Source organism: Photinus pyralis, unplaced genomic scaffold (genome assembly GCF_008802855.1).
Source record: "Photinus pyralis isolate 1611_PpyrPB1 unplaced genomic scaffold, Ppyr1.3 Ppyr1.4_LG7, whole genome shotgun sequence".
NCBI lineage: Eukaryota > Metazoa > Arthropoda > Insecta > Coleoptera > Lampyridae > Photinus > Photinus pyralis.
The window spans coordinates 42,029,427-42,048,590 of record NW_022170738.1 but is presented as its reverse complement, the minus strand read 5'-3'; the positions used below and the strand labels follow the sequence as shown (position 1 = coordinate 42,048,590).

Below are 19,164 nucleotides of genomic sequence, written 5' to 3'. Positions count from 1 at the left end.
TACCTTCCATCAGAAGGAAACAGTCTTTCCAATTGACTTTGATCGCATTGTGTAGGTACCTAGTTTGGGTGCGAGTTTGACTTCAAGTCATACTTTTTCTTTCAAAACTGAATTGTACCACGAAATACAACATACAAATTTGTATCCCGTTCTTTATGGGACCTAACATTTACTTATACAATACACTTGAACATTTGAACTAGGTAATTTGTTTGCCACAAATGCAACCAGAATTGCAGGAAATCATCAGCCATATCGGCACAATATCCTACGGTTAATTTGAAGAGGAAGACCATCATCAAACTAATGTACCTATTTGAATTATCTCCATCAATCACCATCAGTGTTGTAATGGAAAATTACCTAACAGTTTTTATGTAGCTCTTCATAAGTGCAGTGAAAAATTATTCAACATTGTGTCAGTTGTGCAGAGTGGCTCGGATAATATAAGTATAATAACCGTATAATTTTCTCATAAAAATGCTAAATGCAATAAATTAATTATCCCAATAGCTTTACAATTCACGCCAAAGGAGAATTGCACATACCTAATTTATTTGCAAACGCTACTAATTGCAAATACCATTAATTTATCTAAACGTCCATCTATTTTATGGATCATTCATCGTAGTGTAACAATAACGATAAACTTGCTCGTGCAATTTGAAATTTCATTTGTTTAATGACATTATCTATAGCTACGTAATTTACACCTTCTACAATTATACTTCTACCTTTCTAAATGCCTTCAAAAAAGTAAACCTAGGCATATTTGTAGTGTCTACAATAGTTTTGCTTTATGCTCGACGATCTGATAGGTAAAAGTTCACAAAACCATTACGCAATAATTATATGTTGTAACATTAATTTGTTCCTCATGGGTTGTTTTGTTTCATGCAGTAGGTTGAAAGGAGGACTTGCAAAAGGAGAAACAAAACCACTTATCTACCTACGAAATTGGCATTTTCAATTCGTCGTTTTGCAAACGGGCCAGTAATAAGTACGGCAATTTTCGGAAAGGTGACGAAATCCAACTTCTCGCCATACCTAGTTTTGTTACCGTCTCAAATTTTTAATTTATTTTGTGGATACCCGTAATGGCTTTGTTCTCGCTTGCTTCCGAATATAAATTGCAAAACCGCATGGGGCGGGTATACAAAGCGTTCTTGTTTTCATAATATTTGTTTACATATAAGTGAAATAAGCGGGGTATCTTATCGATTACGGAAGTGCATGCCGCGGTAAATCGACCGAGGGTATTTTGTGAAAATGGCGAAATCGTGTCCGCCGCCGTCGACTAATACTAATTTAGAAAAGAAAATTAAAAAGGTGCTAGAGCATTATAACACCATTAATTTTCAACCCTAATAAATCACTTAAAATTAAATATACTGTAATAACCATGTTATTAAGAGCCATCAGTTTATAATTACGTAAAAGGAGAAAAAAGGGTTATGCTTTAAATACCTGCGGTTATTGTCGGCACCCCGAAAGGAGTAGGTCCTTGAAACATGGGTCCAGGACCGCCGAATGGGGTTACCAATCCTTGCGCGGCCCAATTGGGATGAGCCGCCTGATAGACAGCGGCGGCAAGCGCTGAAAACGGCGTCGGCCGTATGGGTCCTTGATTAACCATACCATCTCTTTGGAATTCCGCCCTTTCGCGTTGCGATTGCCGTAAAAAGTGTTCGCTATCTTTGGAAAGGCTGTCAGATTTTTGGTCTGTACAATTTAAATCCTCTACGTCGACTATTGAGTCTTCTTGATTAGAATCGTAGTCATCGTCCGATGAATGGTGCTGTGGACTTAGCGAGGAATTTGGGTGTGATTCGGGCGACGTTGATTTCGCCGGCCTTGTGTCAGCAAGAAGTGAAGCTACACTAAAACTAATATGTCCGTTTTTACTCGCAGTCTGTTGCTGTTGCTGATTTTGCGACTTTTCACTTAGGCTCTGCATAGTTTCCGCGTTTTTTGTGTTCAAACTGTCTATACTTTGGATAGTCATGCTTTGTACACTATCAGTTTGTTTCTTAAGCATGAAGATTCTAAATTTATCCACGTCTGTTACGCATACGTTACTGGCACAATGAAACACGTACAAAACACCTCATTTTTCAGCTGACCGTAACCGATTCACGAATATTTCTGCTCAGTTTTAGGGAACCGTAAAACACTGTTAAAACCTCGGTCCAGTTAGTAAGACTACCAAAATACAACTGACCAACAGCTTGTTATCCCGGCGCCTGTAGAAATGGGCGTGCTGAAAGGTGGCTCCTGTACATAAACACGCCTTTCCTGAAAGATTCTATTTCATTTCCACCAATCATTTTGGACGATTCTGAATAGGGAAATGTGCACTCAAGTGGATAATCCCAAAGACTCCTTTTTAAAACACAATTAAAGCCAACGAACGGACTGGCCCATCGTCTCCCTTTCTTTTGCTCATACTGTTTTAGTGTTTTGTTATTATTATAACTACAGATTTAAGTGCTTGTACTCTTTTATGGACCTATTAAAATAGCCTTTCAAATTATTATAACTTAATTACAAACTTGAGGAGGTGTAGTTATCTTCCGAGCTTATTGATGTTTACTTATTTTTTGCTGAACCCCTTATTTACAACTCTAAATTAGCCTTTGTTCTTCGTCTCATTATATTTTCCCCTTACACACAGTCGTGTACCTTTTAACTTATTAGTTTAATTGATTGACTGCAATTGAAATATTTTCAATTTTTAAATTAGTAGGTCTTTGATCACCTGGACAACTATTACCTATTTAAATCAATATGGAGCAAGATTTTTCTAACTATGCAGGTATTAACTTTTATTGCAAATCAAAAAATTTTATTATATTACCTACCTACCTATCTATAGGTATTATATATGCCTATATACATAGATAAGTATCTTCAATAGATGGTAGGTAGAGAATAACAAGTTCAGTAAGTTAATTAATGTCTTTTACACTTCTATGAGATGGACAAGTACCCATACATACAAGTGGATTTCTCCCTATAGCATTAACCCTTGGTGCCTTTGGAGGAAGTAGGTACCTATAACTCGCGTTGTATAGGTACATTACCTACCTACACTAGAATCAATGTAGGTATACCACAATATAGGTTTTTCTTAGTAAAAAGTTAGTCGAAGTGTTTTTGAGTAGATGTTTAAATTTTTTTCTCACACTCGCCTCTATAAGAGAACCAAGCGAGGGTTTAGGGGCGGATTTAGGCAGGGGCTTTAAAGGCTGCAGCCCAGGGCCCCTGCTGCCCCATGCCGACCACGCGGTAATGTGACGTTCCGTGCAATCCGAGGTCCAAAAGAAAAATAAGATACGAAGCATCGTATACGTTTTCAGTATGGGAATTGTTTGATACTTAGCTCGCATTCGGAAACGCAACTTTTAATGCGACTCATATTCAAAAGCACTGATCCTTGAACTCGTAGGAACTCGTTGATTGGAGAAGTTTTGCGCTGTTTCTTTTGATGCTCGAGTTAGACGAGGAACAGACGGACGGACAAAACCATCACATAAAGGAATTTCTTTCAAAAAATTCCTTTAATACATAGAGAAAACTCTATTCTATTTTCATGGAATGACCGTGCAGACAATTATTGTACGCTACCCACCCCAAAGTACGAGTAATTGGAGCGTGTATCAGAATTTAAATGTTCAATATTTTCCCCAGCCAACATTCGTTATCTCATTTGTTGAACTTGAAAATTTGCTTGCATTATAATTAATGCTGAATAGAACACCGCTGACGTTTTATTATTTATGGCTTGGGCGCCATATTTGTTTGTATTTTTTTTATTCTCTTTTTTCTTTTGTTTTTTCTTTTTATTTTTTTTCTATTTTATTGTTTTCTTTTGTTTTCTTATAATTTTTAATTTATTTGATTTATTATTTGTTTATCTTTATAATTTATAAATAAAAAAAGAATTGTTGCAATTAGTACCTACCACGGGAAACTTATTTTGTAATAAAAATGGTTAAAAAAATCAGTGGTTTTTCGCCTGCCGCTGTGTGCAGATCGAGCTTCACTGTTTCTGTGTAATCTGTGCTTTTTGAAATTTGAACCCTACTGTATTTCAATATTTTTCATTGTATTTAAACTTAGTGAGTTTGCTTTAGACCTGTAATTTTAATAATAATTTTCTGAAAAAATAATAAAATTGAAATGAAGATATTTTTCGATAACCCGAAATTCATTAAGTAGGGGGCCCCCTACAAATATTAGCCCAGGGCCCCCCGAGGCCTCGGTCCGCCCCTCCGGAGGGTGGTCAGTGGTCACCACGAATAATCTTCCTGATGCGGATATGGATTTTTCTACCTCTAGCTAGTACCTATATATAGCTACATACTTGGGTAAGTGTATACCGACCTACAGGTATACCCAGGCACGTAGGCAAGGATGGGTCTAGGTGGACACATGCCCACCCTAAATAACTTAGTGCTCCCTCTATAGTGCCCGCCATGATGTGTGTGGAAATTCCATTTATTGATCCGCAGAAGAAACACCTACTTAGTTGCAATTTGCGTGCTCACCAAGAGAGAACGCCGCTCACAGAAGACCCGAAGCCGGTCTCAGTGGCGTAACTACAATGCCTCAAAGGTACGCAATGAGGACGGGTCGCGACAAGAAATGTACAAAAAATGTAATGCGTTTATAAACAATTTTAAAAAATTGAAAATTTTTCTTCAATGTTATGCTTTCATTAATTATTTACATATGTTTTGCTTTACTAAAGGAGGAGATAAAACGTTCGGGAAAATGCGTAATGTAAATTCTGACTAATATTTTATTTACGAAGGGCTATGCACATGCTTTCTTTTACAGTGTATTCTATGTACTGCACAGTGCACAATTTTTTGCTGATTATTTAGTATTTTAAAAAGTTATTTTTATTGTATTCACTTTACCTACTTACAGACCAAATTTGGTTATTTACGGATTGGCTATTTTGTGTATACATACTTCACTAGTGAACAATGAACACACATTTCGTTCGATTCCACCACAGTTAACTGTTAATCTGACTTTAATCTAATTACGAAATCTGATATACTCAAAAGTAGCAACTGCACTGCTTTTTCATTTGTGAAAAATAATATTCCCAAGTCTCTTATATAAAGTACATGAAATACTTTATTATTTAGCGGAAACTTCTCCAGTCTAGACGGTATCTGAAGGTCTTGGATACGGTAATCTTAAGGTAAGAATTGCAATTAGAATTAAGTACCTACTTGCATTACCTTTTGTTATGGCACAAATGTTAGATAAAACTTGACAATTGTCGGCCCGTGTGGCGCAGTTCAGTTAAAGCTGAACTGTGGTGCTAAGGGTCCCTGGTTCGAAAATTATGTGTAAGGGCCCCTAAAATGAAGTTACGCCACTGGTCGGTCTACAATAGTATGGTTTACTAGTATACGATATTAGAAATATATAACCTCATGTTTTATTTGAAAATGACAAAGATTATATGTATGTTAGAAAACAGGTATACATTGGTAAATCACAGATGGGTTGCGTAGCTAAATCACGGGCCTATACTGTTAACTGATATTAACTTTAACATACTTTTTTTGATCAACTTTGCCGAATTGTTATTTATGCAAATTACTCAAGAGAACACTACAAGAGGAATTGGAAAAATATAGGTTGCCTACTTTTTCTTTAGTACAACTATACTATAAAGTTACCAGGTACAAACAGGTAACAGGCGTTATCGATATACCCTCCATCAGTTATTTAATTGATTTTTCTATGAATTGGAAGGTTATTTTATTCCCTGTCCAACAGTATTAGCCTTTTGAAAAATGTGACACACCTATGGTTGTCCGGATTTGTAATCCTTAGTATATCCCACTCATGGAAGGAAAAATAGAAGAAATATTGGTGTAAAAGTGAATTTTGAGTTCTATTATAGGTGAAGTTGTCTTAAACAACATACCAAAAGTACTGACAGATGGGGGTGGACCTAACGGATGAGGGGGGATTCAAAGGTCTTTTTTTTTACTAACTCGTAAACGGTGGCTCATAGCAAAAATATTCTTATACTTAAGTAACCTACATAAAATTCTCTATATAAAAGATTCTATACGTTTTTTCGCTGGGATCAATATTTCATGATATAGGTAATAGGTATGGAGGGAAGAAGACGGATCCAAAAAAAAAATAAATTAAGTATGTATTCTCCTAAAAATAAAAACCTCCATCATTTGCTACTACACAACTAGGACATTCATTTTGCGTAGAATTGATTATAATTAACTTTCCTCCCTTAAAGATCTTTTTAAATATTGATCCCTGCGAAAAAGTGTATATAACCTTTTGTATGGAGAATTTTATGTAGATTACTTAAGTGTACGGATATTTTTTGCTATGGGCCACCGTTTACGAGTTATTTACAAAAAACTAAAAAAAGGACCGTTGGACCCCCCTTACCCGTTAGCTCCACCTGCATCCGTCATTACTTTTAGTATGTTGTGTAAGACACCTTCACCTACAACTATACCAGAATTCACTTTTACACGAATTATTTCCTCTATTTTTCCTTCGTTGAGTGGGCTATAAAACTAAGGATTAAAAATCTAGACAACCATAGGTGTGCCACATTTTTCAAAAGGCAACCTAATACTGTAGGACAAGGAACAAAATATTCCTCCACTTCAGTCGACGAAGTTGGTAACAAAAAGTATGTTAAAGAGGCCCGTGATTTAGCTAGGCAACCCATTTGTGATTTATCAATGTACCTGTTCTTTAACATATAATCTTTGTCATTTTCAAATTACAGATCAGGGCATATATTTCTTATACCGTATCTTAGACTATATCAAAAACATACGATTGTAGACCGACAACCAACATCAAGTGTTCTGTGGCCGGCATTCTCTCTTGGCGATCCTGACATTTATATTTTTTTGGTTTTTAAGTGAGATTACTGAAACGTAAGATCAGTTTTTGGAAATTGATCGCTGTACTCGCGTACGTTTTGCATTTTTATCCGTCACCATACTGACAAATTTAAAGGTACGCTTTTGATCCGTTCTTTTCCGTAATTATAAGGGTGGAATTGCTTTGCTTTTACTGCATTTGATTTCCCGTAGCTACCCCTAATTAATTCAATCTTTGTTGCTTGCGTTCCTGTTAGGGCCATTGCCACCGTGTCCGTGTACCGTAATTCTGTTTTAGTATCTTCCCTACACGTAACCGCTCGCCGAATACTGGACTAAGCAGTTTCTGGAATTGACTACCTGTAGGTACCGATTGCTCCAAACCACCGAGACCGCTTCGAAACCGCCGAAGTTGGGGCTAGAAGCAAGACTTTAATCATCTGGTGGGGCTCGTATGTCCGTCCGCTCCGTCATCACAACCAGGTTGCCGCCAATTGTCGCCACATTCGCCCGCTGGTGTGATTTAATTCCAATCGTTTGTAAAATAGGTTAGTCAATACCGATTCTCACAGATAAACTCCCTCTTGGAAAGTTCGTCCTCAAACGATCCGTTGCCCACGAAGATCCTGCCCGGGCTTACGAAAACCAAAGATTTTTATGTAAATTTTGTTCTATCGTTTCCATTTTGAGAATATTATGTTTCCTAGTAGTTTTTTTAGTATCCTGTGCGTCCTTTGACGTATTGTAACTTTACACGGCTACTTACATGATGCAGAAGAATCGAGTCGAGACGAAGAGTCGAGAGCAACCACCAAGTTCCCGGCCAACGGAAATCCGGCGTGGACGAAAGTTCCGGGGTGAATCTTTCGGTGGTTAATTTTCTAAAAGGGGCCACATTGGAGGCGAATTATCAGAGCAAATGTTTCACAGAAGCAGGAGGAATTTTTAAAATCGGTTACGGAGCAATTGTTTACAATGGGAAGTTTTTAAAAACCAATCCTTGGGATGAATGTGAATTCTACTTGGAGTTCTCCTGAGCGAATATTCCCCCGAGGGTGACTTTAAGATAGAGACCCTAGGAAAATGAATATTTTCGTAGCGAATTCTTCTATAAATTTTCTGATTTATAAAGCCCTAAGGAATGGATACTGACACTTTTATTTTATATTGATCGATTATTCAAAAAAAGGTAATGGGTCACGAATCTAAATTCCAAACCGTTCCTGAGATACTTCTAATGATCCACTTAAAAATACCCTGTATAGCATTGCACCTCAAATTACAGTTTTTGTCTGTAACATTTGTGATTAAAGAATAAGGTATTAATCCGGCCTAAAAGTAAAAGAAAATTTTCCATGATTTGAGAATGATAGGAGAAAAAATATTTATTATAAAACTTTGAATTTTCCACACATGTCGGCGAGCAAATTACAAAACGATTTGAGGAATTTAGCAAGTGGAATTCACAGCTGACGAGATATCATTTAATACTTGTTTTTCTATTTCGATGTGGAAACAATACCGAAACCGTACTTGATTGGCCCAGTTTGCGTGCGTTTCTAGACAGAAATGATGCCGAAAGAAATAGAAACGCATTATTTTTTTTATTTTGTTGGATTGGTACCCCTTGCTTTTTTGCTGTCAACGGTATCCGTCAAATCAAAACTAAACATAACCTGTAAAGTGTCAATAACGTACGAGGAACTTGACCGATTGTATTAATTCCGATTAATTTTGAATATATACTCCAAAGGGTAGAACTTTTTTTTATTTTTACTTAGCGTAGTAAAATATGCCAGCAGTACATTCTTGCTTACTTTTTGAACTCCCCTTCTCGGTGAGCCAGTTTTCAAAAATTTTGTACTCCTCGTACTTTACTTTCGATTTTACAGGCAGTAAATTTAACGTCGCTTCATTGGCAATCTCTTGGATCTCCGATGGGGTACAAGAGACGTGTTTGTCATCCGTATTCATCGTAACTGCCGCAAAATGGAATTATGACCAAATACCTAATTAAAAGTTTGAAGTTTGAAAATACAGGAATCGGGTTAGCCAACGTGAAAATAAATGAATTGTGTCTATTACCAACATACACTGAATGATAGTTTAAAATTACCTAACAACGCCTAAAGGCAATATTTATAATTTGTATAATTTATTATTTAAAATAAAAGTCGAAATAGAAAAAATAGTATAAAGCACACGTGTCATTTGTCTACTTGTCGCACTCGGCTTTTGCCGCATTCGCCGCTACGCGGCTTATGCGGCAAACTACCTCGTGCGACAATCTTCGTCAAATGACACTTGTACTTTAATATACTATTTCCCATGAAAAGTGTAAAAAACAGATGTCACTAATCCGATTGTTTATTACATCTTCATCATTGGTAGAAGTGGAAATTTTAATAGCGTTTGTCCTTGCAGATGGTGGAATAAGTTTAATTAGGTACCCTGTGTAACAACAGTTTTATTTAATTTCTCAAATGACTAGAAGGTCTTAAAACAAAACATTAATTACCTAGGCAGTCTTTTATTATCGATTTGTAATGAGAGTAACTGTCGAGTGTATAATTAAGAGGAAAATTGGTATGCCAAAGTCATCCAACAATTAATTTTATATAATTAGCAGATGCACACAAGTATTTATTTGTGGACATTAATTAGGAAAGATCGTTAAATCAATGCCCTCACTAAAGATGCCCATAAATATTAATTCCTACACTCATATAAAAACAATTACTCCTTTTCTTCGGCTCCGAAGGAAAATTTCAGCAGCAGAGATTTTTTGCAACTCATTCGTATACGTAATTGAAGCAAGATATCCAGTAACAAGATCAATAACTTACAATTAAGTGATCATTATTTCTAATTGCTCCGACTGTATCAATTTAAAAAACGTATACCGTCTCCTCTTCTTAAAAAGGGACTCTCCGAATTTTCGACTTCTTTAACAAGCCAATTTGCAAGCCTCGTTAAATTTTGCCTTCTCCATTTGAAGACTTCGACCTTTTGTTTTATAGGTATTGACGTTTGCAGAATTCGAGATTTGAATTCGTTAATAAATAATGATGCTGGACGATGGCAGGATAACGAGTACAAATACATTCCCTTGATTTGTGACAGAAATTGCTTTATATATACAATGGTTATGTTTCACGTTCATAATGCGCTAGTTTAATAAGTTTTATTCCTATACGTTTAAGGCGCGTATAGGTATATGATAATTGTGCACGTTATTCGTGATGGCATTTTATGATCGGAACAATTTTGCAATGACGTTTCCGTTTCATTTTATTGTAATATCTCATAATTAAGACGTAATTGTCATAGAATATGACAAAGCTGAATGAGACACAGTAGTTATTGGCATATTATTTAATAAAATCAATGTCAAATCATGTTCAAATAGATATATCCTTTCTATATACTTATAAATACAAGGGCAATTTACCTATTCATCCAGAGCACAAGTTTTAGCATAGGTATTCAAATACCTATTTTAATTTCCAATGACTGAGATTGTTTTTTTTTGCTGCAGGATTATACCCTTTGTATAATGCTTTAAAATACCAGCTTCAACCCTGCAGCGGGTCTATACGATCATGACGTTTATTTAAACCTTTTCTAATTCGCGTAGTAGTGATAATTAGAGTGATGACCGTTAAAGTTATACAAAAAATAATTCGATTTGACCTATGGTATCGAAAATATTCAATGTAGGGTCAAATTCGATTACAAGGCATAATGGTTGCCGATTTCCGGTTACAATAGCGTAAACATAAACCACAGAACAATCAAACTGTCAAATAAACAGTAAGTTTTCCCACATTAATTATTCACTATGTAGGTACTAGAGCTATTTTTAGTAATGTTTATGAATCGATTTAATGTAAATATTTTGAAGTACATAATTTGAACAACTTCTATTGTTGCTAAATGTGACGGAAGATTGATGAAATAAATAAAAGGGTAGGTAAGTGGAGATCTCTATTGCTTCCTTCATCTCGTGCATTTTTATTTTGACTACTGATGTATTATTTTCCGGTACCTATCGTAATGTCTGCAACTTATTGGTTCAACTTTCATTCAATTTTTACATGACGTTTTCGTCCCTTTCTTGGTCGAATTGTACCTATCTTTGCTTGATTTACTAACTCTTTACAGTCCTTCTGGCTATTTTCGTTTCTGTACTAAAATACATTTTCTATGGCACTGCTGACGTTATTCGTCGAATTATAATTTTTTATTCTGTAACTCGATTTTGTCTATCGCTATTTGGCCCGTACATCACTGAAAATTTCGCCCTCCGTTTCTCCTGAAGCCAATTCTTAGTATTTTATGTGACTATCTTGATTATATACGCCACTATAATACAGGGTGATTCCTATAGTACCTGCCACCGTTTGGGAGCGTGTAGGTGGTGCGTAGGGGAGTATTTTGATATAGGACACTTGGGGTCGAAAATCTAAAATAAGGGTGCCAGAGCCAAATTTACCTTCTGGAATTTCACGCCTGTAGGTAGGCAACCCAACCGGCCGGCGGTGCACACGGAGCGATCTCAGGCGGCGATGTGTGGCTGACACTTGATCAGAATTTTGTTTAAACCCACGAAATCCCGTCTGCAACGACGCGTATCAAGTGAATAAACACTATGGCAATAGTATAATAATAGTTGGCTAGATGTAGGAAGTGCATTGAGAACAACGGTGGCCACGTTGAACGCTTGTAAACGTTGTTGCTTTTGACTGTCGTTTCCCTCCTTCCCTCCCATGTCGCTTCCTCGCGCTAACTCGCTCTGCATCGCTCCGCGCGAAACGTCGGTCGGTTGGGTTGCCTACATACAGGCGTGAAATTCCAGAAGATAAATTTGGTTCTGGCGCCCTTATTTTAGATTTCTGACCCCAAGTGTCCTATATCAAAATACTCCCCTAGGCACCCCCTATACGCTCCCAAACGGTGGCAGGTACTATAGGAATCACCCTGTATATTTTCGTTTTTTACCAACCGTATAAAAATATGGGTTTCCCATTTAATCATTGTGAGACTTGTAACCTTGTAGGGTAACTACACACATTTTCATTATCATCACGACACAATTTTTGAACACGAAAACGCAATCCGGGTCGCACAATGGGTTCGAACAAGCACCATTTGATTGAAAAAGACAAACATTTATTCCAAAACAGACAAATGAAAAATTTCTAAAAGAAAGAAAAGCTTACAAAGCTTACCTAGACAAACAACCCGCACGCAGGCGTTCGACAAATAAAATAAGAAAATCTTAAAAATTATTCAGTGTTTTTATTCTCTTTTAATGATCCTAATAATCCGGTCGTTCAAAGGTTTGCGATAAACAAAGTACACTTAACTCCATCCAAAAACGCTGGCAGCTTCTGAACCTCCCTTTTCTTTAACACACAAAACTTGATATATTTTACCTTGACGAATAAAATGAGAATTGCCCGTGGCTCATAAGACGATACAAACTAGGGATGTAACGAAAGTGGTCCGATATCGGAACCGAATTCGGAAGCGGAGTGTTTAAATTTAGTTTATCGGAATCAGATCAGATCAGATTTACTTTACTAAATTGAAATATCTCTCATATGCAGGGTATCCCGTCATTATTTTTGGTGTTTCAATAAATAACATGATTTACTGGACCCGCTAGTGTAATATCAACAGAAAGTGGAACAATTACTCTGAAAATTGTATCATATTCTCGTTTTCTCCTTTACCTATCAGAAAACAGGTCTGGTTGCTTAGTGCCACCGCAAGGTATACCTCTCAAACTCATTTTATGTGCATTGTCCATAACATGGATCGGTTTTTTTTTTGCATTTTGGGCTCTCTTTCTTTCGATATTTAACTGTTAATTTTTCACTGGCTTTCTAAGCCGCTTTAAAATTACAGTTCAATCCCTTGACCTGATTTTGTGCTTTAAGCCTCAGCGCAGGTTTGATAAATGGTAGGACGGTCTGTGAAGTTTTTGATACTGGGCATTCCTGAGGGATAAATCCCACATAACTAAACCAAACACAATAATGTATTTATTTGAATTTGGAACGGAAATTTCAATACTATTTTAAACAAAGAAGATGAAAATGAATTTGATTTAAAAATATAATAGACCGCCTATTCAGTGGTTTGTCGCAGAAGCAGAAGAAAAGTTACAAAATCCAGTAGAGCCCATTATTTAGACACTTAAGTTAAAAAATAGACCAAATTAATTACTATAGCGCGTTCGCACCTCCAGATGCAGTATGGGGTCTTATGGACTAATTGCCTCTCTTACTAGTTTGCGTCATTCTTCGATAATACTATCCTTGTTTCTGACCGCATTGATGTCAAATTGACATATGATTAAATTGAAGTATTAAAACAATACATAATCTCCTTGCGCTGTCATTGTCACGTTTGGCAAGCATGTACTGTATGTCCATAAGCACCATACTGCATCTGGAGGTGCGAACGCGCTATAGGTGGTTTTTGGCGAGGTGTTGGTGTATGATACGGTAAGTGTTTTCTGAAAGTTCCCCTCACTTCCCCCGATTACTTCATCCAGTACAGTAATAGAAAGAGCATAACAAACTCGAAAACAATTAAATCACCATTGGCCGCCATATGGCACGTTTTTTGATGGTCGTGGTTTTAAATCGCTAAGAATGAAAGTGGTTATGCTTATGCTAAATACTAACAAAAATTGCAATAATTCATAGCATTTTAAGGTGTTTTCTTTAAAATGTTAGGTAATTTTTAGCAATTTTTCAACAAAAAAACGCTCGCATAAGTTCAGTAAAATATTCAATATTGGGCACAACTTATTTCTTGAGCATTTTTATAATTAATGCATAGTATAGCTTAAATTAAAAATGAAATTAATCGAGCACAATTTCTAAATTGTTTTGAATGACAGTGGTTATTATTCAGTATAACCACTGTCATTTTGAACAATTTAAGATTACAACCACCAAGCGCGATTTTTGTGTTTTTCCGTCACTTAGACCCTCTCCACCGCTGTATCGGGTGAAGCAAGCGAGGAAAATGAGGGCAAATTTCAGAAACTACCAAAGAATATAAAAAGTTGTTGAAGATGAATGAATATTCAATAAGACGCATCCTACGAAACAAAGTCTCCTATGCTTGCATATATGAAGGAAATGCCAGGTGTACTTAAATCTTCTATCCATTTGTACATTCATTAAAACTTCAAACAATAAACCGCGATCAAAAATGGAACAAATTTTGGCAGCATTTCCTTAATTCCGTGCGTATGTGAAAGCTTCAAAAGATAGGTCAAAGAAATCTTTTTAATTTACATAAAGTGACCTGGGAAGATTTTTTAGTTCAGCCCCAGATCCCAGTTTCATACATCATATTTAAAGTAAAATTACTTGGTAGTCTAAATCACATTATATTTCCTTTCCATTATAAGTCCCGACTTCGCACTATTTGGTGATTTAGGTATAAAAAACAATTAAAAGCAAACAGTTTCAGTTGTTACAGTGAGAATATCAGAACATCACACCTCCGCAATTGTTGCTTTTTATTATAGACGTGTAGAAGTTCATAAAAGTTGAACAATTTTATGGGGCAATTTCTTTGTAAGTGTAGTTTAAAACTGAAAAAATTATGTTGCACTTAATTGTAAATGTGGGACTATTCCCACTTTTACTTCTCTTTCAACTCACTCGGTAGTAATGTAAACTTTAATTGATACTTTCTTTCCAAATAAGACTAAGTATGTAATTATTTGAGCATTTGGGGCACGTCCAATCATATAGAGACACATTTGTGTAAAAGTGCAAAAAGTCTGCGGAATTCAAAAATCAGTGTGTCGAGCCGAATTTTGTTCTACCCGCCGATGGTAGCCAAGAACTTGGTGTTCCAGAAGTATGTGGTGTGGTGGTGGTTTGGTTATTGTTTCGACATAATTAGAGGCAATTCAAAATCGAACCAAAATGTGGAAGAAGATAGGAACAAACTAAAAAATCACCACGTCAGTATAACGCGCTCAGGGACGGCGCCCAGATGTCGTCGATCCCACATTGTGTAGCTCGGTCCGTAAAGTTGTTAATGACTCCGGTAGGTACATTTCGATATAATAAATACTAAAATAATTGATTTCCGATTTTGTACTGTCGCACAAACGCCTGTATTTAGTTTTCATTGCGTCACAACCCTGCATATACGCATGTCGCACTTGCTTTTTGTTACTTGATGTTGAAGTAGATAAAATTAATTACCCACTTTTTACTAAGATTTTTAGTGGCACTTTGACTACCAAAACCTGAACTGCCGAAATAAATCTTTTCCCTATACGCATACTAAACAAGAAAACGTTTTTTTTTCTCAAAAGTAAGTTACTTTAACCTATTAGTGGTTGGAACGAACACTTGTGCTGCCAGTAACGGTTCATTTAGTATTGATGGAGCTCACCCCGGAAAAATTATAAAAAAACACTGAAAAACATGAAACCTGTATTAAAAAGAAAACCAAATCCATCTCGAGTTCAAGTCATCTCACCCCCTGGACTACCCCTGTAAAAATATTAAATGGTACTAGGCGTTGTATTAAATACACAGCAACTAGCAATTTTATCAAATTCTCTTAGCAGATTCAACAATAATTTTGATCTCCATCAATATGAGAAATGCTTTTTCGCTTGTATTTTTATAAACTTGCGCGTTATTCCAATCATTTTTTTAGCGCATTTCCACAATAAAAAAATGCGCTATTGTGGCCGCTTTGTCCGTCCGTCCGTCCGCTCGTTTTGCGACGCTACTAGTTCTTTATCTTAAGAGCTATTGTTCTACTTTTTTCACTATTTGGTTCGTTATGGTGTCGAGTCTTGTACCAAGGAAGGAATTTTTTCTGTACCGCTTACAAAAAAAGTTATTGTAAAAAAAACAAAAAACCGTTTTTTACATGTTCCATAATTTTACACTTTTGCCGTTTATTAACGATCCTAGAGATCGTTTATAATTTTGCATTGCTATCTGTCGTCTGCCTGTTGGTCTGTCCGTCTGTTCCTTTGTCTGTCTGTCCATCTATCTGTCCGTGTGAACGATAACTTTGTTTAGAAATGTTCGATCGTTTTTACATCTCCGTTAGTTATGAACTGAATTGCATGAAATTCAATATGGGCATAGCTTTAGCCATATAATATGCAATGCCAAAAGTTGAATCGAATCGATTCAAAATTCTCAGTGCCCTTTTCGCATCTCGACCATTTATAAACCGAATTGCAAACTTTTTTAATTATAAAAGTATTTAAATGAAATTTGATACATAGCCACTTGGAATAAAAGCAAATTTAACGCCAATTTCGAAATTTGGTTTTGCGCATGCGCAGTGCCAACTTTCTTATTTATGGAGGGATTTAAATGAAATTTGATAAATAGCCACTTGGAATAAAAGCAAATGTAACGCCAGTTTCAAAATTTGGTTTTGCGCATGCGCAGTGCCAACTTTTTTAGTTATGGACGCATTTAGATGAAATTTTATGCATAGGCACTTGGAATAAAGGAAAAGCTAATGCCAGTTTCAAAATTTAGGTTTGCGCATGCGCAGTTCCAACTTTCTTATTTAGAAAAGCATTGAAATGAAACTCTTCTTATAAACTGAAATTGAAGTAGCACGTCAAAAGTGGCTTGCACATGTGCAACGCTATCTTTCATATTTGTGGCCGGATTTTTACAATTTTAACAAAGGTGCGTCTTACAAATAGGAAATGAATGCAAGTGGAAATGCGCTTTATGTAAATCGTTTACGATTACTTTTTAACTTGTTTAACCTTCCGGTAACTGACGTGTTAGTCGGTGAAATTAGTTGCACAGGGAGTGAGAAGCATTCCTCCTAAATAGTCTCGCCCTCGAATTTCACAAAATTTGCGTCGCTTGGTTAGTCTGTGTCTCAACAGCCATACGTGATAGAAAAATAGAACTAACGACTTCACCTAAATTTTCGGATATGCCGATCGGATTATGTAAACATTTTTGTAAACCCTCAGGGTGCACTCCCCTCAGGGGAAACTCTCATAAAAGTGGTGCATGCTCAAATTGAGTAAGCATTTTTTTCTATTCGTTATTTTACGTTCAAAATTGTCGACCACCTGCGTGCGGGGTGATACGTCCAAACAAGCGTTGTAATCTTTTCTTTCTTCCATTATTTTAATTCTTCCATGTGTTTTGGAAGAAATGTTTGTCAATCGAATTGATTCGAAGTTGATCGAGGTCGCCGAGTCTTTCGAATTCAGAAATTTTAAGCCAATATTGGAATTTTTCTTTGTAGCATATACCGAAAGTGCACGAGGAGATATTATAAAATTCTACGGGTCAATTTTGATTTGTTTTGGGCTAGCTGGACAGGTGTTTTGTAGGTGGCGTAGTGACCCCATGCAATTGCACACAGCACTATGTACACTGTACATTGTACAGGGTATTTCACTATAATTTACATTACCGAATAAACCAGTATACCAACTAAAAGTGAGCAAAACAATGCTCCTAAACGTCAAATTTCTATTGAAGGGGGTCAAACTGGATCTCACTCTCCAATCATTTACCTCATCCCCATTAGGAGAGGTGGCTTCTCTGATTCTGAAGAGAACCAAAAACAATCTCGTGCGTTAGTTTTATAACACGTATTAAAATCCACACATGCTCTTATGATATTGTAACAAAAGTTCTATGCCAGGTTCTATGCTAAAAATCTGATTGAGTCAACAACTGTAAGAGCACAAAATGTGTGTGGGAAAAACTAGCACCAATAAACACAAAATTAAGTGACTTAGACAATTTTCAGTTGGACCACATCAGTGAAGGCATGAAACACAACACGAAATCTAAAGCGATCTCAAATGTCGTATGTGAATGTAATAAAACACGTTCAGATAATTTGTTTTTTCTTTGGTTATTGATTTCGAATGATCAAAGAAAAAAAAGTATATCAGAAAAAATATATATCTCTCTCATATTGTATGAACGTAATTTTATTACATTCATATAAGATATAATTTCAAATAATTAAAAAATGGAGCGCTATATCAGCAGGATATCTAATTTTAAAACTCCGAGTGTAGGTACGCATCAAGTTGGGGTCTCACTCTTATTTTGGGAATTTTTTGATATTACGCTCTTGGTGTCTTGAATTTGGAGTTAGCAACGTGTAAACGATACTAAGCACGCATGGCATGTACTTGTACAGTGCTATCTATTAGGAAGTAGACATAGGGATATGTATATTGTCTACTTTCAAAAGACAAAATCTCTTCTGAAGGGTGCCTAATTTTATGCAACTAAAATAACTTCTTAAAACAAATAAAGATCTGGCTATCACTTTAATTAATTTAAATATTGTTGCTTTCGCTTCCGTATTTTTGTTTTCGTTCGTGTGCGATGTATTCAACTGAAGAAAAAGTTCAATTGGTATAGTGCCGATAACAGTTTAAGAAGCGTAAGGGCGTTATTTTCTGTTAAGGTAGAGCAACAATATACAAACTAATTAAATATGACCTCCAGATGTTTAGTTGTATTTGTTTTAAAAAGTTATTATGGATGCATAAAATTAGGCGCGCTTCAGAAGGGCTTTCGTGTTTTGAAGGTAGACGTAGGGAAAAATAATATACATAAATCCCTATGTCTACTTCTTAATAGCACTGTATAAGGAAACTACCTAAAAGCTCACCACCCACTCTATTCGTCAAAACTCGATTTGGCGACATTTTATTTTCCGATTTATACATATTGGGAAATGTAAAAATATGCCGCTAAGAATAGTTGAGCTAACTTCATCGTGAGTGTATAAGCAGGTAAGTATGGTCTGACAGACATGTGGATCAGAACACCTTTTTTGACTTCCCTAGGATCCGTCCAAATCAGTCGCACGAATGAATTTCGATTTTGGCACGACGTGTGGCAGAAATCTCGAAGACAGTATATAAAGGAAGTTGTCTACCTTGATATAAATAAAATCCACTTAAATTGAATTTCAAACGGATGGTAATGATTAAAACGAGAAATTTAATATGTAATTAGCACTAACATCTGCATTTTATGAGGCAGACATATTAGTCGCTTTCAAATCTGCATAACCACATGGTATGAATTATGCAAGACAAATAAACAAATTTGATGTGACATAAAACGTGCTTGTGGTTTATTCCCCTTATCAGACAGCGTAACTAGCTGAGGGTATAACAGATATCGTAAAACTCCCTACCGTAGTCGCAACGCATGTAAGACAAACAGGTTAAACGCTAATT

General features: G+C 36.1%; 1 protein-coding gene across 1 annotated transcript in view; it reads right to left on the bottom strand.

Moving 5' to 3' along the window:
- LOC116177186 (muscle segmentation homeobox-like) overlaps positions 1-2,198 on the bottom strand; it is a 31,131-nt gene extending 28,933 nt beyond the window's left edge. Inside the window, exon 1 of the mRNA XM_031496081.1 lies at positions 1,468-2,198. Within this exon, the coding sequence (XP_031351941.1) occupies positions 1,468-2,038 (571 nt within the window). The 5' untranslated portion in view covers positions 2,039-2,198. The remainder of the gene's footprint in view (positions 1-1,467) is intronic.
- Between the last annotated feature and the right edge of the window lie 16,966 nt (positions 2,199-19,164).